This window comes from Pseudophryne corroboree, chromosome 3 (assembly GCF_028390025.1).
Source record: "Pseudophryne corroboree isolate aPseCor3 chromosome 3, aPseCor3.hap2, whole genome shotgun sequence".
NCBI lineage: Eukaryota > Metazoa > Chordata > Amphibia > Anura > Myobatrachidae > Pseudophryne > Pseudophryne corroboree.
Window position 1 is genome coordinate 82,066,949 of NC_086446.1, and position 26,468 is coordinate 82,093,416.

Below are 26,468 nucleotides of genomic sequence, written 5' to 3' on the forward strand. Positions count from 1 at the left end.
TGTCCCATTCCCAGCAGTCACCTCTCCAGTCATCACCCAGACACCTCCCCTGGTGTTACTGTATAATGCCCCATTCCCAGCAGTCACCTCTCCAGTCATCACCCAGACACCTCCCCTGGTGTTACTGTATAATATCCCATTCCCAGCAGTCGCCTTCTCAGTCATCACCCAGACACCTCCCCTGGTGTTACTGTATAATGTCCCATTCCCAGCAGTCACCTCTCCAGTCATCACCCAGACACATCCCCTGGTGTTACTGTATAATGTCCCATTCCCAGCAGTCACCTCTCCAGTCATCACCCAGACACCTCCACTGGTGTTACTGTATAATACCCCATTCCCAGCAGTCACATCTCCAGTCATCACCCAGACACCTCCACTGGTGTTACTGTATAATACCCCATTCCCAGCAGTCACCTCTCCAGTCATCACCCAGACACCTCCACTGGTGTTACTGTATAATACCCCATTCCCAGCAGTCACCTCTCCAGTCAGCAGCTGAATGATCTTGTTGGTGAGTTCCAGGATCTTCTGCTCATTGTCTCTCTCATGTATCAGTGATTGAGGCGGAGGCTCCGTGATGGGGCGATGGGTCCTGCTCAGTCCTCCTGACACACAGGGACGGTTTTTGGATGTCTCACCCCTCACCGGATTTCTTCTTCACTACTGTGCAATCCTGTGTAATGAGAGACATCAATTAAAATCCACTAATATAAACCTGTTTTTTTAAAGTTAATTGTGCATACTATACAAGGGTGTATTTTACAAATACTCTTTTCCTATACATAGGAAATGGGAGAGTATATAGCACATCTCCTGCATACTGAGGGCAATATCCCAGCTCCTGTGAGGACTGTGGGATTGATTCTATTGTCCAAGACTGGCTCCCTGCTGTGCTGATGAGGGCTGTAACCAGGAAGCCCGGAGCCGCTCTCAGATATTGTATCAGTCCTCTCATCAGCACAGCTGTAACTGGGCAGCAGGGAGCCACTCTCTGATATAGTATCAGTGCCTCAGTTCTCTCATCAGCACAGCTGTAACCGGGCAGCAGGGAGCCGCTCTCAGATATAGTATCAGTGCCTCAGTTCTCTCATCAGCACAGCTGTAACCGGGCAGCAGGGAGCCGCTCTCAGATATAGTATCAGTGCCTCAGTTCTCTCATCAGCACAGCTGTAACCCAGCAGCAGGGAGCCGCTCTCAGATATAGTATCAGTCCTCTCATCAGCACAGCTGTAACTGGGCAGCAGGGAGCCACTCTCTGATATAGTATCAGTGCCTCAGTTCTCTCATCAGCACAGCTGTAACCGGGCAGCAGGGAGCCGCTCTCAGATATAGTATCAGTGCCTCAGTTCTCTCATCAGCACAGCTGTAACCGGGCAGCAGGGAGCCGCTCTCAGATATAGTTTCAGTGCCTCAGTTCTCTCATCAGCACAGCTGTAACCTGGGAACAGGGAGCCGCTCTCAGATATAGTATCAGTGCCTCAGTTCTCTCATCAGCACAGCTGTAACCCAGCAGCAGGGAGCCGCTCTCAGATATAGTATTAGTGCCTCAGTTCTCTCATCAGCACAGCTGTAACCCGGCAGCAGGGAGCCGCTCTCAGATATAGTATCAGTGCCTCATTCCTCTCATCAGCACAGCTGTAACCGGGCAGCAGGGAGCCGCTCTCAGATATAGTATCAGTGCCTCAGTTCTCTCATCAGCACAGCTGTAACCGGGCAGCAGGGAGCCGCTCTCAGATATAGTATCAGTGCCTCAGTTCTCTCATCAGCACAGCTGTAACCGGGCAGCAGGGAGCCGCTCTCAGATATAGTTTCAGTGCCTCAGTTCTCTCATCAGCACAGCTGTAACCTGGGAGCAGGGAGCCGCTCTCAGATATAGTATCAGTGCCTCAGTTCTCTCATCAGCACAGCTGTAACCCGGTAGCAGGGAGCCGCTCTCAGATATAGTATCAGTGCCTCAGTTCTCTCATCAGCACAGCTGTAACCCAGCAGCAGGGAGCCGCTCTCAGATATAGTATCAGTGCCTCAGTTCTCTCATCAGCACAGCTGTAACCCGGCAGCAGGGAGCCGCTCTCAGATATAGTATCAGTGCCTCATTCCTCTCATCAGCACAGCTGTAACCCAGCAGCAGGGAGCCGCTCTCAGATATAGTATTAGTGCCTCAGTTCTCTCATCAGCACAGCTGTAACCCGGCAGCAGGGAGCCGCTCTCGGTTATAGTAACTAGTGTTTATTCTAGCACCTTGCACCTGTCACAGCCTATACAGCTCCTCTTTACTGCCTGGGTGTCGCTCTGTGCTCTGGTGCTTATAGCACAATCTGGTCTGTATCGTAGTGTTGACACAAAGTCCAGAGTGTGCTAGAAGCACCAGAGCAGAGAGAGACACCCCAGGCAGGAAAAAGAAACTGCACAGGGTATGACAGGTGAAAGGTGCTAGAATGAACACTAGTGCCTCACTCCTCACAGGAGCTGGGACATATTACACTGGCCACAGTATGCAGGAGAGGCACTATATACTGTCCCATGTCATATGTATAGGGAAGCATATTTAAGGCATACATGCATGCATACCTCTACACACGCGTATCGTCACATTGGACAATGTTTATCTGTCCGCAGCCGCCATCATGAGCGCTGGATGAGAAAGATCAGTAAAGAGCAAAAAACAAAAGGAAAGTATCACCGCCTGCCCTGCCATCCATGGCTAGACCATCCCCCACTGGTGGAGAACCTCAGAAGGAGGAGGCCATCCCCAGTTACAGCTGTAAAAGGTAAGAGAGCGACAATTCCCTCATGTTATATATTGCTAAATATCGATAATAACAGTCTGCTCCACCTGCATTTAATACACAGCACTAGAGTCTGCCCCACCTGCACCATACATAGAAGCACTCAAAAGACTGCTCCCCTTATAAATACAGCAGGGTTACAATAGAGGCTGCACCACCTGCTGTATAAATAATAATAATAAATATAATTACCTGCTCTCAGACCCAACAACGGAGCCTCCTCTCTGCTTCTTCCCACTCGATGAGATACAGGGGGCGGCCTTCCCCCAACACTGAGGCTGCGATCGCATGATGAAATCTCCCTGTGGAATTGTGCCGTGCGGACGATGATTTGGAGGACCACACCGACCGGAAGTGTGGTGGAACGCAAGACTGGATGTAAGGTGGAACGCACAAGCCGGAAGTAAGCGGCTCAGGCCGCAAATAAGGTGGAACGCAGAGGCCGCATACAACCTTTACCGCCGTGGGTGAGTACCCGCACGCATATATACATACATATGACTCCATTACCCAACGTATCTGCGTCATATTCCGCAGCACAGACATCTCCCCCCGCCGCCTCTTCATATCCTTCCCGGCTCCCCAGCTCCTGCCTATACTACCCAACAGTGCCCCCTCCCTGTACTCACCCTGCTGTGCCCATCTGATAGCCACATCGTTCTCACCTAGTGGCCTAATAATAATCTACTACTACTGCCCACACTATATATTCCTTATATCCTTACTGTGCCCCCATAATAAGGCGGGCAGTGTACAGGTGGGTACACTACCCACCTTATACATTCCTACTGCCCGCCCCATAATGCCCTCTGCACACTGCCCACCTTAAACATTCATACTGCCCACCTTATACATTCTTGCTGCTCACCCCATAATGCCTCCTGCAAAATGCCCACCTTATACATCCTCACCTCCCACCCCATCTCCCCATAATGCCCCCTACACACTGCCTGCCTTATACATCCCTGCTACTTGCTACTTTTTAAAGTGATGGTCGTCGTCCTTCCATTATTATCCACAAGTTAATGGTTTAACCATCGATGGCAGAACAGGCAGAAATGCATTCATTTTCCTTTCCGGCATGAGGGTATGTCATGGTGTCAACTCAGTCCTGCCTTCATTTTTGATTGGCTCATAGGTTAGGCCTGACAATTTGGTTCCCCCCCTACCCAACTGGCCCACAATAGAATGTCTCTGAGATGGAACAAAGCTATACCCTACCCCCTTCTTTGATTGGCAGGGATGACCAACGATGGTTTGCACCCGGGGCCTATTTCATGTTTGTACGCAATGACTATGTTTTTGCGACGGAGCGATTATCTATGTAGGCGCCTGAGATCGCATTGCGCATGCACTAAGGAACCATTGCGAACACAGTGAGGACTTAGTCGCAAAGTGATTGACAGGAAGGAACCATTTGGAGGTGTTTATGGGTAGTGGTCGGGAAAATGCAGACGTGTCATGGCCGTTTTCAGGGCTTATATATCTGCTGACGGCTGCGAGCTCGTATGTGCAGAAACATGGCTCTGAGTCGCTACTGCTGTATCCATTCTGTGTCGTCACTGATCAACACATAGCCCCAATGATACTAGTTTTTGCATATAGAATGTGAATATGTACACAGCTGCAATCGCTTCAGTGGGCGTCTCTTTTCATTTATGGCCGGCAGCTTCACTTCCTAACATTAGCAGCCCCGTAACCTACAAAATTGCAATTCCAAAATGCAATTTATTTCATACAAACATGAATCAGGCCCCCAGTGTGGTTAAAAGCCGTATCCATACTAAATAGAGAGAGAAAGCTATTTTCTCTGACGTCCTAGTGCAGTGATTTTCAACCTTTTTTTACTCTTGGCACACCGAAAAATATTTTAAAATTGCCAAGGCACACCATCAGTTCCCCACAGAGAAAAAAACAAAAAACACACATTGGCACTCATAGTAAAAAATATCCACACATACATTGGCCTACACAGGAAAAACAATCATATTGCTCCCTACATAAATCCTATTGCTCCCCACATGCATTATTCACATTGTTCCCCCCATAAATCCTTATTCTCCCCACCAGGGGTTAAAGTGGGCCGGAACGGGGCGGAACTGCGTTCCGTCACCTCCTTCTGGAGGCGGAACCGTTCCGCCTCCGCCATCCCACCTTCCCCTGGTTATACCCGAACAGATTCTGCAGATGAGCCGCGCTGCATGTCTAAATAGATGAGGGAGGCGGGCGGCACTACAGTCACATGGCCCGCCTCCCCCCTCCTACGGCAAGCTGGGAATGAGACGCGGTGACATCATGGAGCGACGTCTGCCTCATTCCCAGCAGCGCACCGCACACACCGCACAGGAGCAGAGGAGCTGCTGCTGGACTTGAAAGAATGCCGTCGCTGTGCAGATTTGGAGGGGGCACAGAGATAGGAGCACCCAGACAGCCCCTACCTTACACGCAGCTGCACCTACTCTGTTCTGGATGTGGGAGGTGCACACAGCAACCCACAGGGTACAGTGAGTGAATGCTGAAGGGAGGTATGGGGGGGGGAGTTCTACTTATATCACATGTCTCTAAACAGTATTCTGAGATTTAGGGTTTTGTTTTTTTTTCAAATCGTTGTTTTGAGGTTGTTGTTGTTTTTTTTTTTTGGGGGGGGGGGGGGTTGTTAGTATTCATTGAGGATTTCCAGGGTTGTTATTAGTGAATAAGGGTGTGGGTGCTTTGGGGTGTTATTAATGAATGAGGGTGTTGGGTGCTTTAGGGTGTTATTAATGAATGAGGGTGTGGGTGCTCTGGGGATTTTATTAATGAATGAGGGTGTGGGTGCTCTGGGGATTTTATTAATGAATGAGGGTGTGGGTGTTCTGGGGATTTTATTAATGAATGAGGGTGTGGGTGTTCTGGGGATTTTATTAATGAATGAGGGTGTGGGTGTTCTGGGGATTTTATTAATGAATGAGGGTGTGGGTGCTCTGGGGATTTTATTAATGAATGAGGGTGTGGGTGCTCTGGGGATTTTATCAATGAATGAGGGTGTGGGTGCTCTGGGGATTTTATTAATGAATGAGGAGTGTGGGTGCTGCTGAGGCATTAATGAAGGAATGGTGGATTGGGGTGTGTTAGGTCAGGTTAAGGATATGCTTAGCTGACAAATTAAACAAAAACTAATATAAAGTGTGTGTTGGGGGCAGCAGTGACTAGGGCAGTGGTTCTCAACTGTGTACCATGTCTCTGGACCAGTGGCAATCAAAAGAAGGGGCGGCTATTTCAAAATCTGGCATGAGCCAATCACGGCTCGCGGACTGGCATCTTCTCATTAGCTGGCGGTCCGGGAGCTATGAATGGCGCACAATTGGCGCCAGATTCAAAGTGCAGCCTTGCTTCTTTTGAATAGCAGCGGGTCTGTGAGCCAGGACTATCTGGCAGCCGCAGCCAGCTTTACACCACAGCCAGGACCTGATGATTCAGGCCACAGCCACTGATGCAGGAGACCCAATGCTCCAGAGTCCAGGCTTTCAGGATGCAGGGGATGAGAAAGAAGCAGGGGGTGAGTTGGGGGAGGGCGTGAAAGAAGTAGGGGGTGAGATGGGGAGGGGGTGAAAGAATCAGGGGGTGAGTTGGGGGAGTGAGAGGAGCAGGTGGTGAGTTGGGGGAGTGAGAGGAGCAGGTGGTGAGATAGGGGAGTGAGAGGAGCAGGTGGTGAGTTGGGGGAGTGAGAGGAGCAGGTGGTGAGTTGGGGGAGTGAGAGGAGCAGGTGGTGAGTTGGGGGAGTGAGAGGAGCAGGTGATGAGTTGGGGGAGTGAGAGGAGCAGGTGGTGAGATAGGGGAGTGAGAGGAGCAGGTGGTGAGTTGGGGGAGTGAGAGGAGCAGGTGGTGAGTTGGGGGAGTGAGAGGAGCAGGTGGTGAGTTGGGGGAGTGAGAGGAGCAGGTGGTGAGTTGGGGGGAGTGAGAGGAGCAGGTGGTGAGTTGGGGGAGTGAGAGGAGCAGGTGGTGAGTTGGGGGAGTGAGAGGAGCAGGTGGTGAGTTGGGGGAGTGAGAGGAGCAGGTGGTGAGATAGGGGAGTGAGAGGAGCAGGTGGTGAGTTGGGGGAGTGAGAGGAGCAGGTGGTGAGTTGGGGGAGTGAGAGGAGCAGGTGGTGAGTTGGGGGAGTGAGAGGAGCAGGGAGTGAGATAGAAGCAGAGGCTGAAAGGGTCGCAGGGAGTGACAGGTGCAGGGGGTGAGATGGGGGAGTGAGGCATAGGGAGTGAGAGGAGCAGGTGGTGAGTTGGGGGAGTGAGAGGAGCAGGGAGTGAGATAGAAGCAGAGGCTGAAAGGGTCGCAGGGAGTGACAGGTGCAGGGGGTGAGATGGGGGAGTGAGGCATAGGGAGTGAGAGGAGCAGGTGGTGAGTTGGGGGAGTGAGAGGAGCAGGTGGTGAGTTGGGGGAGTGAGAGGAGCAGGGAGTGAGTTGGGGGAGTGAGAGGAGCAGGGAGTGAGATAGAAGCAGAGGCTGAAAGGGTCGCAGGGAGTGACAGGTGCAGGGGGTGAGATGGGGGAGTGAGGCATAGGGAGTGAGAAGTGTAAGGGTGTAAGAAAAGGAGAGAAAGATTCAGATGATTAGACACAAAGGAGAGCATATAGGGAGTGTGGGACACCTAGGATGAAAATATGGACACATGAGGAGAGTGACAGACAAAGGAAACAAGAGAGAGGTGAGCAAAGGTTGTTCAACATATACTGCTATATTGTGAATCGAATCTGAAATTAGGAGGGGGAGGGCACTGTTGTGGGCATTGTGTGTGTAAAGGGAACTAGTATGTTGGGCGGGCAATGTGAATAAGAGTGTGCTACTGTGAGGCATTATTTTTAATTAGGGGTACTTTTGTGAGGCCACGCCCCTTCCTTGTGAGGCCACACACCCTTTGTGGCACGCGCCTTCGGCGCGCATAGGGGGAAGGGTCGTGGGGGAGATGAGTTCCCCCACCTCTCCAGTACCACTTTAAGCCCTGCTCCCCACATAAATCCTATTGTTCTCCACAGGGTCTTCTTCCTCAGCACTCCAGCACCATTTTCCCTTCACAGCTCCGCTGGAAGCAGCTCCCCAGGCTCTCCCCTGCAGTATCCTGATACAAGAAGGGTAAAAAAGAGAGGGGGGGCACATAAATTTAGGCGCAAATAAGATATTTAAGCAGCTATTGGGTAAATCACTTTTTATAGTGTAAATCCCTGTGTTATATAGAAACATAGAATTTGTCGGCAGATAAGAACCACTTGGCCTATCTAGTCTGCCCCTTATTTTTTTTTTTTTTTATCACTAACCTTATTTGATCCTTATTCCTTTGTAAGGATATCCTTATGTCTATCCCATGCATGTTTAAATTGCTCTACTGTCTTAGCCTCTACCACCTCTGATGGGAGGCTATTCCACTTGTCCACTACCCTTTCTGTGAAATAATTTTTCCGCAAATTTCCCCTGAACCTCCCCCCCTCCAGTCTCAGTGCATGTCCTCGTGTCCTATTGCTTCTCTTCATTTGGAGAATGTTTCCCTCCTGGACTTTGTTAAAACCCTTCATATATTTGAAAGTTTCTATCATGTCCCCCCTTTCCCTTCTCTACTCCAAACTATACATATTGAGATTTCTTAGTCTTTCTGGGTATGTTTTGTGATGTAGGCCATGCACCATTTTAGTTGCCCTCCTTTGTACAGTTTCTAATGTATTAATATCCTTTTGAAGATATGGCCTCCAGAACTGAATACAGTATTCTAGATGAGGCCGTACCAATGACCTATACAGTGGCATTATTACTTATTTCTTTCTGCTGCTGATTCCTCTCCCAATGCAGCCAAGCATCTGACTAGCCTTCCTCATTGCCTTGTTACATTGCTTACCTGCTTTTAAGTCATCTGAAATAGTGACTCCTAGATCCCTTTCCTCCTGTGGTGTGTGCTGGCATACTCTCTCTCTGTCTCCCCAAAGGACTTTGTGGGGTCCTGTCCTCAGTCTGAGCATTCCCTGTGTGTGTGCGGTGTGTCGGTACGGCTGTGTCGACATGTTTGATGAGGAGGGTTACGTGGAGGCGGAGCAGGGGCAGATAAGTGTGGTGTCGCCCCCGACGGGGCCGACACCTGATTGGATGGATATGTGGAAGGTCTTAACCGACAGTGTCAACTCCTTACATAAAAGGTTCGATGACGCAGCAGTCTTGGGACAGCCGGGTTCTCAGCCCGCGCCTGCCCAGGCGACTCAGAAGCCGTCAGGGGCTCATAAACGCCCGCTAGCTCAGATAGTAGACACAGATGTCGACACGGAGTCTGACTCCAGTGTAGATGAGGATGAGACAAATGTACAGTCTACAAAGGCCATCCGATGCATGATTACTGCAATGAAAGATGTATTTTCACATTTCTGACGTTAACCCGGTTACTACCAAGAGGGGTATTATGTTTGGGGAGAAAAAGCAACCAGTGACTTTTCCCCCATCTGATGAATTAAATGAATTGTGTGAAGAAGCGTGGAGTTCCCATGATAAGAAACTAGTAATTTCTAAGAGGTTACTGATGGCGTACCCTTTCCCGCTAACGGCTAGGTTACGTTGGGAAACATCCCCTAGGGTGGACAAGGCGCTCACATGCTTATCTAAAAGGGTGGCCCTGCCATCTCAGGATACGGCCGCCCTAAAGGAGCCTGCGGATAGAAAGCAGGCAGCTATCCTGAAGTCTGTGTATACACACTCTGGTACTCTACTGAGACCTGCTATTGCTTCAGCCTGGATGTGTAGTGCTGCAGCAGCATGGACTGATACCCTGTCAGACAACATTGATTCCCTCGACAGGGATACTATTTTGCTAACCCTAGAACATATAAAAGACGTTGTCTTATATATACGGGATGCCCAGAGGGACATTTGCCTGCTGGCATCTAGAATTAATGCAATGTCCATTTCTGCCAGGAGAGTATTATGGACTCGGCAGTGGACGGGGGATGCTGATTCTAAAAAACACATGGAGGTTTTACCTTATAAGGGTGAGGAATTGTTTGGGGACGGTCTCTCGGACCTCGTATCCACAGCAACAGCTGGGAAGTCGACTTTTTTACCTCAGGTTCCCTCACAGCCTAAGAAAGCACAGTATTATCAAATGCAGTCCTTTCGGCCTCATAAAGGCAAGCGGGTCAGAGGCGCATCCTTTCTGGCCAGAGGCAGGGGTAGAGGAAAGAAGCAGCACCAGGCAGCCAGTTCCCAGGAACAAAAATCCTCCCTGCTTCCACTAAGTCCACCGCATGACGTTGGGGCTCCACAGGCGGAGCCAGGTGCGGTGGGGGTGCGTCTCCGAAACTTCAGCAACCAGTGGGTTCGCTCACAGGTGGATCCCTGGGCTGTACAAATTGTATCTCAGGGATACAAGCTGGAGTTCGAGGCGACTCCCCCTCGCCGTTACCTCAAATCAGCCTTGCCAGCTGCTCCCAGGGAAAGGGAGGTAGTACTGGCGGCAATTCACAAGCTGTACCTCCAGCAGGTGATAATCAAGGTTCCCCTCCTTCAACAGGGACGGGGTTACTATTCCACAATGTTTGTGGTACCGAAACCAGACGGTTCGGTGAGACCCATTCTGAATTTAAAATCCTTGAACACTTATATAAAGAAATTCAAGTTCAAAATGGAATCGCTCAGAGCGGTTATTGCAAGCCTGGAAGAGGGGGATTTTATGGTGTCACTGGACATCAAGGATGCTTACTTGCATGTCCCCATTTACCCACCTCACCAGGAGTACCTCAGGTTTGTGGTACAGGACTGTCATTACCAGTTCCAGACGTTGCCGTTTGGCCTGTCCACGGCACCGAGGATATTCACCAAGGTAATGGCCGAAATGATGATACTCCTTCGGAAGAAGGGAGTTATAATTATCCCGTACTTGGACGATCTCCTCATAAAGGCGAGGTCCAGAGAGCAGTTGTTGGTCAGCGTAGCACTCTCTCAGGAAGTGTTGCAACAGCACGGCTGGATTCTGAATATCCCAAAGTCGCAGCTGATTCCTACGACGCGTCTGCTTTTCCTGGGCATGATTCTGGACACAGAACAAAAAAAGGTGTTTCTCCCGGTGGAGAATGCCCAGGAATTGTCATCTCTGGTCAGGGACCTCCTTAAACCAAAACAGGTGTCGGTGCATCACTGCACGCGAGTCCTGGGAAAGATGGTGGCTTCATACGAAGCAATTCCCTTCGGCAGGTTCCATGCAAGGATCTTTCAGTGGAATCTGTTGGACAAATGGTCCGGATCGCATCTTCAGATGCATCGGCTGATCACCCTGTCCCCGAGGGCCAGGGTGTCTCTGCTGTGGTGACTGCAGAGTGCTCATCCTCTCGAGGACCGCAGATTCGGCATACAAGCCTCCGAGGATGGGGGGCAGTCACTCAAGGAAGAAGCTTCCAAGGGCAGTGGTCAAGTCAGGAGACTTCACTACACATAAATATACTGGAACTAAGGGCCATTTACAACGCCCTGAGTCAAGCAGAGCCCCTGCTTCAAAACCAACCAGTGCTGATTCAGTCAGACAACATCACGGCGGTCGCCCATGTAAACCGCCAGGGCGGCACAAGAAGCAGGATGGCGATGGCAGAAGCCTCAAGGATTCTCCGATGGGCGGAGAATCACGTGCTAGCACTGTCAGCAGTGTTCATTCCGGGAGTGGACAACTGGGAAGCAGACTTCCTCAGCAGACACGACCTCCACCCGGGAGAGTGGGGACTTCATCAAGAAGTCTTCACACAGATTACAAATCATTGGGAAATGCCACAGGTGGACATGATGGCGTCCCGCCTCAACAAAAAGCTAAAAAGATATTGCGCCAGGTCAAGGGACTCTCAGGCGATAGCTGTGGACGCACTAGTGACACTGTGGGTGTACCAGTCGGTTTATGTGTTTCCTCCTCTTCCTCTCATACCCAAGGTTCTGAGGATAGTAAGAAAGAGAGGAGTAAGAACTATACTCATCGTTCCGGATTGGCCAAGAAGAACTTGGTACCCAGAACTGCAAGAAATGATCTCAGAGGACCCATGGCCTCTGCCTCTCAGACAGGACCTGTTGCAACAGGGGCCCTGTATGTTCCAAGACTTACCGCGGCTGCGTTTGACGGCATGGCGGTTGAACGCCGGATCCTAATGGAAAAGGGCATTCCGGATGAAGTGATTCCTACGCTGATAAAAGCTAGGAAGGATGTGACAGCCAAGCATTATCACCGTATATGGCGAAAATATGTTGCTTGGTGTGAGGCCAGGAAGGCACCAACAGAGCAATTCCAGCTGGGTCGATTCCTGCACTTCCTACAATCAGGTGTGACTATGGGCCTAAAATTAGGATCCATAAAGGTCCAGATTTCGGCCCTATCCATTTTCTTCCAAAAAGTACTGGCTTCACTGCCTGAGGTGCAGACGTTTGTAAAGGGAGTGCTGCATATTCAGCCTCCTTTTGTGCCACCAGTGGCACCTTGGGACCTTAACGTTGTGTTGGATTTCCTGAAATCCCACTGGTTGAGCCACTTAAGACCGTGGAGCTAAAATATCTCACGTGGAAAGTGGTCATGCTATTGGCCTTAGCTTCGGCCAGGCGGGTGTCAGAATTGGCGGCTTTGTCATGTAAAAGCCCCTATCTGATCTTCCATATGGACAATTTCTCCCTAAGGTGATATCATCGTTTCATTTGAACCAACCTATTGTGGTGCCTGCGGCTACTAGGGACTTGGAGGATTCCAAGTAACTGGACGTAGTCCGGGCTTTGAAAATGTATGTTTCCAGGACGTCTGGAGTCAGGAAAACTGACTCGCTATTTATCCTGCATGCACCCAACAAGCTGGGTGCTCCTGCTTCAAAGCAAACTATTGCTCGCTGGATCTGTAGCACGATTCAGCTGGCACATTCTGCGGCTGGACTTCCGCATCCTAAATCAGTAAAAGCCCATTCCACAAGGAAGGTGGGCTCTTCTTGGGCGGCTGCCCGAGGGGTCTCGGCTTTACAGCTTTGCCGAGCTGCTACTTGGTCGGGTTCAAACACATTTGCTAAGTTCTACAAGTTTGATACCCTGGCTAAGGAGGACCTTGAGTTTGCTCATTCGGTGCTGCAGAGTCATCCGCACTCTCCCGCCCGTTTGGGAGCTTTGGTATAATCCCCATGGTCCTTACGGAGTTGCCAGCATCCACTAGGACGTCAGAGAAAATAAGAATTTACTCACCGGTAATTATATTTCTCGTAGTCCGTAGTGGATGCTGGGTGCCCGTCCCAAGTGCGGACTCTCTGCAATACATGTATATAGTTATTGCTTAACTAAAGGGTTATTGTTATGAGCCATCCGTTAAATGAGGCTCAGTTGTTGTTCCTACTGTTAACTGGGTATGGTTATCACAAGTTGTACAGTGTGATTGGTGTGGCTGGTATGAGTCTTATGCAAAAGAGAGTAAATATCCCGCACAGGACAACTAATAATAACACAATAACGTCAGAATTGAGGCATTAGGTAAAAAACCAGCTAATTATAGTATAACTCTACCTGAGTTCTTCAATTTGAAAAGCTGGAGGTGCTCCTGCAATCAAACAACCAAGCCATGTATCCACGTATTTGTTGATTAAAGACAACAAAAAAAGGTAGATTGCTTTTTGGAGCACTCTTTTAAACATTGAAATTATGATGTATACAACTATGATATGATTATAGTATATTAAAACGTAACCTTTAATATTCTTCCCTAAAATAAGTGGGGTGATTATCGTGACAAAACCGAGCCAGGTATGTCACTCTCACGTGCATAAATTCGATTGCACCCCCTGTAAGTACAATTTATTCAATAAAATAGTATATTATATATGGTGAAAATATTTATGGAAATTCATTATACTAATATCAATACACATACAAATACATATACTTATACATAAGCTAATTTCCAATCATTTTAATATTAATAATTCGTAGCCAGTGTAATAGATTAAGGAAATAGTCATAGTATTAATTGTGTTGCTGATCAGCATACTCTAACAATCCTTATCGACATGGTTTCCATATTCCCTTACATAAGAACACTTGCCTACCACATAACAACATCAGAAAATTCTGCGTAAGTCCGCACGAGAACATCAAAAAATTCCGCATAAGAGCATCAGAAAATAATAAGTTATGAATTTTAAATGGTGTAAATATCAGTAATTCAATAATTTCTTGATATATTCCAATGAGTATTACACTCTGACAGATTCTTACCCTTATAAATAAAAATAAAAATATATGTGTGTATGTGTCTCTCTTCACATCCTAGCTATTATCCAATGATTTAATTGAGAACAATTCAGCAGGGTGAAATTACTAATGCATACATAGTTCTTACAAAGTACAATTAAATTTAAGAAAGAAACATCTCATTGTATATCCATGGTTAATTACATTCATTGATCAATGTGTAACTAGCAAGGTGATCCTGGTTAGTAACCTCCTCCCTTATGCGTATAACCACCATAGGTTGTGCACTAACTTAATTAAGTCACTAATTACTATGTTGTTTCACTCCAGACATTTAATTCAACGTTTACATCGGTACTTTTTCGGGGTACCCCTCTCCTTAGATCACGCATAATAATCATGTGAAGAGTTATTGCAAAAATCTGTCTGTATAGAGTAGTACAATCTGTATTGCATTGCTTCTCATCTGCTGCCCCTCATCATCAATGAGCGGATGAGGAGTGAGAGTAAGAATAATTGCCGGACTGATAGAAAAAAGTTTCAGTGACACTTCATCAACCCGTATCTGGTGTTAGATGGATCCTGTTGCCATGGGCATTGCAGGGTCCAAATGCGCCAGCAGGAGAAGGGTGAACACCATGAAAAGAAAGGAAGAGAGATGGGGAGAAAGGCCCTGTTATAAAGATGTATAGATATCCCTGTCAAAATAGGACTCATTAAAGGCAATCAATTATTAAATGCAAATAAATCAAACAGGTGGTGTTTTACATGTAAACTATACAATGACAATTTAACTAGGTAATCCTAGTCGCTAATCTCTTCCCTTATGCGCATAATCCCATTAGGTTATGTGCTGACTTTATCCAGTCACCAATTAATTATGATGTTTCACCCCAGACTAAATCAACATTTAAACTTGCTCAATCCACATTTAGTACTTATTCAAAGTGCCCCTCACCTTAAAGCATATACAATAATCATATAGGGAATTATTGCAAGGATCTATCTATATAGAAAAAGTACAATCCGTATTGCATTACTTCTCATCTGCTGCCCCACATCATCAATGAGCGGATGAGGAGTGAGAGTAAGAGTAAATGCCGAACTGACAGAAAAAAATTATTTTTAAGGCGACACTTAATCACCCCCGTATCTGGTGTTAGATGGATCCTGTTGCCTTAAGCATTGCAAAATCCAAATGCGCCAGCAGGAGATAAGTGAACACCACGAAAAAGGAAAAATGGAGAGGGGGGGGGGAAGTAAACTAACATTTGGAGATATATAATATGTATCTATGTCAGAATGAGACTCATTGAAAGCGATCAATCATTGTGTAATAGTAGATCAAGCAGTTAATATTTATCTGTGACCTATACATTGACTAACAGAGACATCCGTCCCAAGACCACAAATGGTGATGCTGATATATTTACAAGTTTGGTTAAATTGCAGCTGCAGATATCGGAGACGTCTGTCTCACCACCACACTTGGAAAAACTACATTTACTGCATACGGTTACCGCAGACATACATTATAACTGCTGAAATCAGAGACATCTGTCTCACCACCATGAATGGCAGAACTACATTCACTACCTATGATTGTCACAAATAAAATATATATTATATATTAAATATATATATTATATATTTTAATTATATATTATTATTATTATTATTATTATTATAATTATATTATAATTATTATATTATATATTTTATATAAGTAAAATACTTGTTACCAAATAATCGATGTTGCGCTGAGGGTATCGGAAGCGCAAGCTGCTCGGCTGTCACCGGCAATACTTCCTATTTCTGGAGTGCTGCTGCCTCCCACCGACCAGACCGTCGGTATTTACTGAAAATATACGGAGCACCAATTGCTCGGAGTGCTGCTGCCTCCCACTGACCGGACCGTCGGTATTTGTTGAAAATATACGGAGCACCAATTGCTCAGCTGTCAAATAGCGGTCGGCTGTCAATAGCGGTATTCTATGTGTATGGTACGCGGCTCCCTCCTGCAGCGAGGTGCCGCGAATCATCAGCTGTAATATTCAGACTCTGTCACTGGCTACGATTCCCGGACTCTCAATCACCGGCTACAATTCCCAGACTGAACGTACGTTTCACCACGTTGGCTTGCTCACCAGTCAACTGACCCGCGCCTCTGACCCGCTTGCCTTTATGAGGCCGAAAGGACTGCATTTGATAATACTGTGCTTTCTTAGGCTGTGAGGGAACCTGAGGTAAAAAAGTCGACTTCCCAGCTGTTGCTGTGGATACGAGGTCCGTCACTGAAACTTTTTTTCTATCAGTCCGGCAATTATTCTTACTCTCACTCCTCATCCGCTCATTGATGATGAGGGGCAGCAGATGAGAAGCAATGCAATACGGATTGTACTACTCTATACAGACAGATTTTTGCAATAACTCTTCACATGATTATTATGCGTTATCTAAGGAGAGGGGTACCCCGAAAAAGTACCGATGTAAACGTTGAATTAAATGTCTGGAGTGAAACAACATAGTAATTAGTGACTTAATTAAGTTAGTGCACAACCTATGGTGGTTATACGCATAAGGGAGGAGGTTACTAACCAGGATCACCTTGCTAGTTACACATTGATCAATGAATGTAATTAACCATGGATATACAATGAGATGTTTCTTTCTTAAATTTAATTGTACTTTGTAAGAACTATGTATGCATTAGTAATTTCACCCTGCTGAATTGTTCTCAATTAAATCATTGGATAATAGCTAGGATGTGAAGAGAGACACATACACACATATATTTTTATTTTTATTTATAAGGGTAAGAATCTGTCAGAGTGTAATACTCATTGGAATATATCAAGAAATTATTGAATTACTGATATTTACACCATTTAAAATTCATAACTTATTATTTTCTGATGCTCTTATGCGGAATTTTTTGATGTTCTCGTGCGGACTTACGCAGAATTTTCTGATGTTGTTATGTGGTAGGCAAGTGTTCTTATGTAAGGGAATATGGAAACCATGTCGATAAGGATTGTTAGAGTATGCTGATCAGCAACACAATTAATACTATGACTATTTCCTTAATCTATTACACTGGCTACGAATTATTAATATTAAAATGATTGGAAATTAGCTTATGTATAAGTATATGTATTTGTATGTGTATTGATATTAGTATAATGAATTTCCATAAATATTTTCACCATATATAATATACTATTTTATTGAATAAATTGTACTTACAGGGGGTGCAATCGAATTTATGCACGTGAGAGTGACATACCTGGCTCGGTTTTGTCACGATAATCACCCCACTTATTTTAGGGAAGAATATTAAAGGTTACGTTTTAATATACTATAATCATATCATAGTTGTATACATCATAATTTCAATGTTTAAAAGAGTGCTCCAAAAAGCAATCTACCTTTTTTTGTTGTCTTTAATCAACAAATACGTGGATACATGGTATGAGTCTTACCCTGGATTCCAAATTCTCTCCTTGTTGTGTCAGCTCTTCCGGGCACAGTTTCCCTAACTGAGGTCTGGAGGAGGGGCATAGAGGGAGGAGCCAGTGCACACCAGATAGGACCTAATCTTTCTTTTAGAGTGCCCAGTCTCCTGCAGAACCCGTCTATTCCCCATGGTCCTTACGGAGTTCCCAGCATCCACTACGGACTACGAGAAATAGAATTACCGGTGTGTAAATTCTTATTTTCTATGTCTTTTGGCCCAGATTCAATTTGCTGTGAGCTGGTGCATTAATAATTTGCGGACATCGCTGTGCTATTTTTGCAAATGCAATAGGAACATTGCGCAATTCATTAAGCGGCGTCCAGTCTTCATATGTATCAGGCGTTGACTCTGCAGCGTGCCACCTGTGAGAAGTGCATGAAAGAGGCGGAAATTGCCCTGAGCTTTACATAAGCTAGCAAGTGGCCATAATGACAGTATGGGAGGCTGTTATAGGGGTCACAGGGTTACATTTGGCAACGTCTATTAATGAATGAATAATTAATTAAAACTGCACATGTATTTCAGCAAGTAAAAGTGTTCAGCGTATTGGGGGCACAAGCAGATCTCTTATTATGTGTGGTGTAAGTGTATATGTGCTGATAGCATACCTCCCAACTTTAGAATCTCAAAATTCCTGACCTAGCCGACAAAAAAGGGCGGGGCCTCGCGCCCCTGGCCCACCTCCCCATACTGTTAGATGCCGTGCACCTATTCAGTGATCACCGGCTGCTGTGCAGAGCAGCGGTGATCACAGGTTCTCCCAACCTGCCCCTCACCCGCAGCCCGCGGGCGGGACAGATGGAAGGTATGTAATAGTAAAATATTAGGAGAGAATACTTTCCATACACATGACACAACAACATACATGTATCACATCATTACACACATCTCTGGCTGAAAAATGATGTGTCTATCCTTTAGGACGGGGCATACCGTTTTGCATGGTCGACATGGACAATGGTCGACACATGAAAAGGTCGACATGGCTTTAAAAAAAAATTCCCGATTTTGATCTTTTTCATACTTTACCACGATTGGGAACGGGCGAAGCGGTACAGTAATTGGGGTTCCAGGTCATGTTACGGACAAAATGACACCAAAAACAGTAAAAAAAAAACATGTCGACCTTTTCATATGCCAACCTGTACTATGTCGACCATTTTCATGTGTCGACTATTAGTCCATGTCGGCCATGTCTTTGTCGACCTAATGAATGTTGACCTTAACATGGTCGACCATTCATACCAGAACCTACCTGAGGTGCTGCACTATATTCTATATATTCCTCTGCCATCCAATCTGGGGGACACTGTGGTAACTGACTGTGGGTAGAGGGTCGGCAAGTAGGATAGGTACTAAAAGGTTAAGTGAAAATCTCCGCCCCCTCTAACCCCTCCCATCTTCATGACACCTCAGGGTTTGTTTTTTCAATTTCCATGGAGTTGAGTACGTTTTCTCCTTAGATTTTATCTTATTTGTTTTCATTGTTTTCTTTGCGCCTCAGTCCCTGCTAGCAGGGCTCGGGGGCACCAGGCAGAGCAGCCATTAGCTAGTTTAGAGAGTCGGGTGTGAGTTCTTCACCTGCTCTGCCGCAGCTCTGGAAGGTGTCATCTTTTCACTGGAAAGTGTGTCCGGGGCCCTGACTCAATCACCGCAACACACCAGCGTGCAGAGCTTCAGGAAAGGGCAGCCGCAGCCTATTGCTGGTAGCGCTGAGCTGCGTATTACACAGTCTTCCCGGTAAACAGCACCAGCCTGGCTCCCCTGACCGGGTGAGAGAGAAGAGCGGCTGTCTTATCTTTATATAGGAGGCACCACAGGGAGAGAGTGAGCTTTCAGGATATTGGGCACAATGGCTCTCCCAGTACTGCATGGTTCTTAGCTGCTCCTCCATCTTTGCAGGGCTGAAACGCACCATCTTATATGGAGTCTGAGGAGGGTGCAAGTACCACTGGAGGGTATCTGGGGACAATTTAGGTTCCTCTAGCTACATTTTACACTCTGTAGTTATATTTGTTTTCTAGCTGTGTCTTAGTGGGGATTACACACTCTGGTCTTGATTTAGATGTAATTGCAATGCCGATTTTTTTTTTTTGCGGCTGAGCGTTTATCCATCCTCCCTTATCCATCCACACAACAGCATCCGTGTATCGCATCATTACCCCCATATTTCTGCTTTCTTTGGAAATGTTATGAAACATGACCTGTCGATCCCTTAGGAGGGGGTGTACCCATAGGTACTGCACTGTATTCTATATGTCTCCCTTTCATATCTGTTTTATTGCAGAACCATTGTCGCACTACCCAGGTCACGGTTTTTGAATCAGCCCCATACTACAGCATAGAGACAGAAACGTCCAGTCATGAAGCAGTGAAAAGTGTGGAGAAGTGAGCCAGTGGAGAAGTTGCCCATGGCAACCAATCAGCATTGAGGTAACATTAATAATTTGCATACTATATAATTGTACGAAGCAGTTGATTGGTTGCCATAGGCAACTTCTCCACTCTTTTCACTGCTTCATGAATAGACCCGAAAGGGTTCTATTTACTAAGCCTTGGATGGAGATAAATACGACATAGATAAAGTACCAGCCAATCAGATCCTACCTGCCATGTCACAGGCTTGGTTTGAAAAATGACAGTTAGGAGCCGATTGGCTAGTACTGTATCTCCATCCAAGGCTTAGTAAATAGACTCCACAGACTGTGTTGGCAGATAAGAACCTCTTGGCCCCTTTAGTCTGTCCCTTTTTTAACCTTATAACCTCTAACGATTTTTGTTAATTATTTATTTGTAAGGCTATTCTTACTGCGGGTGGTCTTCAGTATGCTGGCTGTCGGGATCCCGGCGCACAGTATACCGGCGTCAGAATCCCGACAGCCGGCATACCGACACTTATTCTCCCTCGTGGGGGTCCACGACCCCCCCTGGAGAGAGAATAAAATAGCGTGGCGGTATGCCGGCGTTTGGGCTCCCGGCGCCGGTATGCTGGTCGCCGGGAGCCCGACCGCTGGCATACCATACTACACCCCTTACTGCCTATCCCAAGCATGTTTAAATTGCTCTACTGTTTTAGCCTCTACCACCTCTGACTGCAGCAGTGGCGCCACAAGCCGGGTGTGGGGGATGCGGCCCGCTCCCGTTTGTCACCCTCTGAAGGGGTGACACCAAAGTGCCGGCTCTTGTGCAGTACCAGGAGCCGAGTGCTGCAGTGTGGTATTCGTCTGCAGCACCCAGCTCCTGTCACACATGAAGGGTCGGTACTGTACCCAGTCTCCGGGGGCAGCCAGCATGCTGGACACGCCCCTGGAGTAAATAAACGTAGACCCCTTTTTGTTAGGCCACACCTCCTTTTCATCTGGCTGCGTCTACGGCAGAGTGCACGCAGGGTGTCGCCACACTTGGTGGTACCTTTGGATGGCAGGCTATTCCACTTACATACAGCCTCCTCTCCCTACATCTATATACAGCCTCCTCTCCCTACATCTATACCTGTATCTATATACACTCTCCTCTCCCTATATCTATATCTATGTACGGCCTCCTCTCCCTACATCTATATCTATATACAGCCTCCTCTCCCTACATCTATACCTGCATCTATATACAGCCTCCTCTCCCTATATCTGTATCTATGTACGGCCTCCTCTCCCTCCATCTGTATCTATGTACAGCCTCCTCTCCCTACATCTATATCTATATACAATACAGCCTCCTCTCCCTACATCTATATCTATGTACGGCCTCCTCTCCCTCCGTCTGTATCTATGTACAGCCTCCATCTGTATCTATGTACAGCTTCCTCTCCCTACATCTATATCTATATACAATCCAGCCTCCTCTCCCTACACCTATTTCTATGTACAGCCTCCTCTCCCTATATCTGTATCTATACACAGCCTCCTCTCCCTCCATCTGTATCTATGTACGGCCTCCTCTCCCTACATCTATATCTATATACAATATAGCCTCCTCTCCCTACATCTGTATTTATGTACGGCCTCCTCTCCCTACATCTGTATCTATGTACAGCCTCCTCTCCCTCCATCTGTATCTATGTATGGCCTCCTCTCCCTTCATCTGTATCTATGTACGGCCTCCTCTCCCTCCATCTGTATCTATGTACGGCCTCCTCTCCCTCCATCTGTATCTATGTACAGCCTCCTCTCCCTTCATCTGTATCTATGTACGGCCTCCTCTCCCTCCATCTGTATCTATGTACGGCCTCCTCTCCCTCCATCTGTATCTATGTACAGCCTCCTCTCCCTATATCTCTATCTATGTACGGCCTCCTCTCCCTACATCTGTATCTATGTACAGCCTCCTCTCCCTACATCTGTATCTATGTACAGCCTCCTCTCCCTCCATCTGTATCTATGTATGGCCTCCTCTCCCTTCATCTGTATCTATGTACGGCCTCCTCTCCCTCCATCTGTATCTATGTACGGCCTCCTCTCCCTACATCTGTATCTATGTACAGCCTCCTCTCCCTATATCTCTATCTATGTACGGCCTCCTCTCCCTACATCTGTATCTATGTACGGCCTCCTCTCCCTACATCTGTATCTATGTACAGCCTCCTCTCCCTACATCTGTATCTATGTACAGCCTCCTCTCCCTATATCTGTATCTATGTACAGCCTCCTCTCCCTACATCTGTATCTATGTACAGCCTCCTCTCCCTCCATCGTATCTATGTACAGCCTCCTCTCCCTCCATCTTTATCTATGTATGGCCTCCTTTTCCTACATCTGTATCTATGTACAGCCTCCTCTCCCTATATCTGTATCTATGTACAGCCTCCTCTCCCTACATCTGTATCTATGTACAGCCTCCTCTCCCTCCATCGTATCTATGTACAGCCTCCTCTCCCTCCATCTTTATCTATGTATGGCCTCCTTTTCTCTGACGTCCTAGTGGATGCTGGGAACTCCGTAAGGACCATGGGGAATAGCGGGCTCCGAAGGAGGCTGGGCACTCTAGAAAGATTTATGACTACCTGGTGTGCACTGGCTCCTCCCACTATGACCCTCCTCCAAGCCTCAGTTAGATTTTGTGCCCGGCCGAGGTTGGATGCACACTAGGGGCTCTCCTGAGCTCTTAGAAAGAAAGATAGACTTAGGTTTTTTTATTTTCAGTGAGACCTGCTGGCAACAGGCTCACTGCAGCGAGGGACTAAGGGGAGAAGAAGCGAACTCGCCTGCTTGCAGCCGGATTGGGCTTCTTAGGCTACTGGACACCATTAGCTCCAGAGGGATCGACCGCAGGCCCAGTCCTTGGTGTTCGGTCCCGGAGCCGCGCCGCCGTCCCCCTTACAGAGCCAGAAGCAAGAAGAGGTCCGGAAAATCGGCGGCAGAAGACATCAGTCTTCTCCAAGGTAGCGTACAGCACTGCAGCTGTGCGCCATTGCTCCTCACACACACTTCACACTCCGGTCACTGAGGGTGCAGGGCGCTGGGGGGGGGGGCGCCCTGAGAAGCAATTATAACACCTTGGCTGGCAAAAATACCACAATATATAGCCCTAGAGGCTATATATGTGGAAAATACCCCTGCCAGAATCCAGAAAAAAGCGGGAGAATAGGCCGCGGAAAAGGGGCGGAGCTATCTCCTGCAGCACACTGGCGCCATTTCTCCTTCACAGATCCACTGGAAGGAAGCTCCCTGGCTCTCCCCTGCAGTCTACACTACAGAAAAGGGTAAAAAAAGAGAGGGGGGGCACTAAATTTAGGCGCTGTATAAATTATATATAAAAAAGCAGCTATAGGGGACATAACTCAGTTAGTCCCTGCATTATATAGCGCTCTGGTGTGTGCTGGCATACTCTCACTCTGTCCCCCCAAAGGGCTTTTGTGGGTCCTGTCCTCTGTTGGAGCATTCCTTGTGTGTGTGCGGTGTGTCGGTACGGCTGTGTCGACATGTTTGATGAGGATAATGATGTGGAGACGGAGCAGATGCCTTTAGAAGGGATGTCACCCCCTGCGGGGCAGACACCTGAGTGGTTGACCTTATGGAAAGAAATGAGTGCACGTATAGACTCCTTACATAAGAAATTTGACGACATGCCAAATGTGGGACAGCCGACTTGTCAGCTCGTGCCTGCCCAGGCGTCGCACAGGTCATCAGGGGCTCTAAAACGCCCGCTACCTCAGACCGCAGACCCAGATGTCGACACTGATACTGACACTAGTGTCGACGACGATGAGTCTAATCTGATGCCCACTAAGGCCATTCACTGCATGATTGAGGCAATGAAAGAGGTGTTACACATTTCTGATATAAATACAGGTACCACTAAAAAGGGTATTATGTTTGGGGAGAAAAAACTACCCGTAGTTTTTCCCCCATCAGATGAATTAAATGAAGTGTGTGAAGAAGCGTGGGCTTTCCCTGATAAAAAATTGGTAATTCCTAAGAAGGTACTAATGGCGTTCCCTTTCCCGCCAGAGGATAGGTCACGTTGGGAAACACCTCCTAGGGTGGATAAAGCGCTCACACGTTTGTCAAAAAAGGTGGCACTACCGTCTCCGGATACGGCCGCCCTCAAGGAACCTGCTGATAGAAAGCAGGAGGCGATCCTGAAGTCTGTATATACACACTCAGGCATTATACTTAGGCCAGCTATTGCGTCAGCTTGGATGTGCAGTGCTGCCGCTGCGTGGTCAGATACACTGTCAGAAAATATTGACACATTAGACAGAGACACGATCCTGTTAACCATAGACCATATAAAAGACTCAGTATTATATATGAGAGATGCACAGAGGGAAATCTGCCGACTGGCATCTAAAGTTAGTGCATTGTCCATTTCTGCTAGGAGAGGCTTATGGACTCGCCAGTTGACAGGAGATGCAGATTCTAAAAGGCACATGGAAGTGTTGCCATATAAAGGGGAGGAATTATTTGGGGATGGTCTCTCGGACCTAGTTTCCACAGCAACGTCTGGGAAGTCAGCATTTTTACCCCATGTCCCCCCACAGCCTAAGAAGGCGCCGTTTTATCAGGTTCAGTCCTTTCGGACCCAGAAAAACAGGCGTGGAAAAGGCGGGTCTTTTCTATCCAGAGGCAGAGGTAGGGGAAAAAGGCTGCAACAAACAGCAGGTTCCCAGGAGCAAAAGTTTTCCCCCGCTTCTTCTGCCAAGTCCGCCGCATGACGGTGGGGCTCCACAGGCGGAGCCTGGTACGGTGGGGGGCCGCCTCAAGAATTTCAGCGATCAGTGGGCTCGCTCACAGGTGGATCCCTGGATCCTTCAAATAGTATCTCAGGGGTACAAACTGGAATTCGAGGCGTCTTCACCCCACCGGTTCCTAAAATCTGCCTTGCCGATTGCTCCGTCAGACAGGGAGGCGGTGATAGCGGCAATTCACAAGCTGTATTCCCAGCAGGTGATAATCAAGGTACCCCTACTTCAACAAGGCCGGGGTTACTATTCCACACTATTTGTGGTACCGAAACCGGATGGTTCGGTGAGACCCATTTTAAATTTGAAATCCTTGAACACATACATAAAAAAATTCAAGTTCAAGATGGAATCGCTCAGGGCGGTTATTGCGAGCCTGGAAGAGGGGGATTACATGGTATCCCTGGACATCAAGGATGCTTACTTGCATGTCCCCATTTACCATCCTCACCAGGAGTACCTCAGATTTGTGGTACAGGATTGCCATTACCAATTCCAGACGCTGCCGTTTGGACTGTCCACGGCACCGAGGGTATTTACCAAGGTGATAGCGGAAATGATGATACTCCTTCGAAAAAAGGGAGTTTTAATTATCCCGTACTTGGACGATCTCCTAATAAAAGCGAGGTCCAAGGAACAGTTGTTGGTGGGAGTAGCACTATCTCAGGAGGTGCTGCATCAGCACGGCTGGATTCTGAATATCCCGAAGTCACAGCTGGTTCCGACGACACGGCTACTGTTCCTGGGTATGATTCTGGATACAGTCCAGAAAAAAGTGTTTCTCCCGGAGGAGAAAGCCAGGGAGTTGTCATCTCTAGTCAGAGACCTCCTGAAGCCAAAACAGGTATCAGTGCATCGCTGCACGCGGGTCCTGGGAAAGATGGTGGCTTCTTACGAAGCAATTCCCTTCGGCAGGTTCCATGCCAGAATCTTTCAGTGGGACCTGTTGGACCAGTGGTCCGGATCGCATCTTCAGATGCATCGCTTGATAACCCTATCTCCAAGAACCAGGGTGTCTCTACTGTGGTGGCTGCAGAGTGCCCATCTTCTAGAGGGCCGCAGGTTCGGCATACAGGACTGGGTCCTGGTGACCACGGATGCCAGCCTTCGAGGCTGGGGGGCAGTAACACAGGGAAGAAACTTCCAAGGACTATGGTCGAGTCAGGAGACTTCCCTTCACATAAATATTCTGGAACTAAGGGCCATCTACAATGCCCTAAGTCAAGCAAAATCCCTGCTTCTACACCAGCCGGTGCTGATCCAGTCAGACAACATCACGGCAGTCGCCCATGTAAATCGACAGGGCGGCACAAGAAGCAGGATGGCGATGGCAGAAGCCACAAGAATTCTCCGATGGGCGGAGAATCATGTACTAGCACTGTCAGCAGTGTTCATTCCGGGAGTGGACAACTGGGAAGCAGACTTCCTCAGCAGACACGACCTCCACCCGGGAGAGTGGGGACTTCATCCAGAAGTCTTCCAGATGCTGGTAAACCGTTGGGAAAAACCACAGGTGGACATGATGGCGTCCCGCCTCAACAAAAAGTTAAAAAGATATTGCGCCAGGTCAAGAGACCCTCAGGCGGTAGCTGTGGACGCTCTAGTGACACCGTGGGTGTACCAGTCGGTTTATGTGTTCCCTCCTCTGCCTCTCATACCAAAGGTATTGAGAATAATAAGAAAGCGAGGAGTAAACACCATTCTCGTGGTTCCGGATTGGCCAAGACAAGCGTGGTACCCGGAACTTCAAGAGATGCTCTCAGAGGACCCGTGGCCTCTACCGCTCAGA

At 47.5% G+C, this 26,468-nt stretch overlaps 2 protein-coding genes across 6 annotated transcripts in view; one reads left to right on the plus strand and one right to left on the minus strand.

Annotated features, from left to right (window-relative positions):
* The window catches only part of LOC135057184 (zinc finger protein 845-like), a 369,289-nt gene that overhangs the window by 23,345 nt on the left and 319,476 nt on the right, over positions 1-26,468 (minus strand). Inside the window, exon 10 of the mRNA XM_063963082.1 lies at positions 649-676. Coding sequence (XP_063819152.1) covers positions 649-676 — 28 coding nt within the window. The remainder of the gene's footprint in view (positions 1-648; positions 677-26,468) is intronic.
* Positions 3,002-26,468, plus strand: part of LOC135054812 (zinc finger protein 260-like) — a 41,518-nt gene continuing 18,051 nt past the window's right edge. Inside the window, exons 1-2 of one of the 5 annotated variants that reach the window (XM_063958180.1) lie at positions 3,002-3,256; positions 19,787-19,932. Coding sequence is in view for 1 of the 5 variants with exons in the window: in XM_063958179.1 (XP_063814249.1) it covers positions 5,259-5,288 (30 nt within the window). In the remaining 4 variants the exon portion in view is untranslated. Of the gene's footprint in view, positions 3,257-3,283; positions 5,289-19,786; positions 19,933-26,468 lie in introns of those variants that run through there. The other 4 variants (XM_063958181.1, XM_063958182.1, XM_063958183.1 and 1 more) reach the window with 4 other exon arrangements.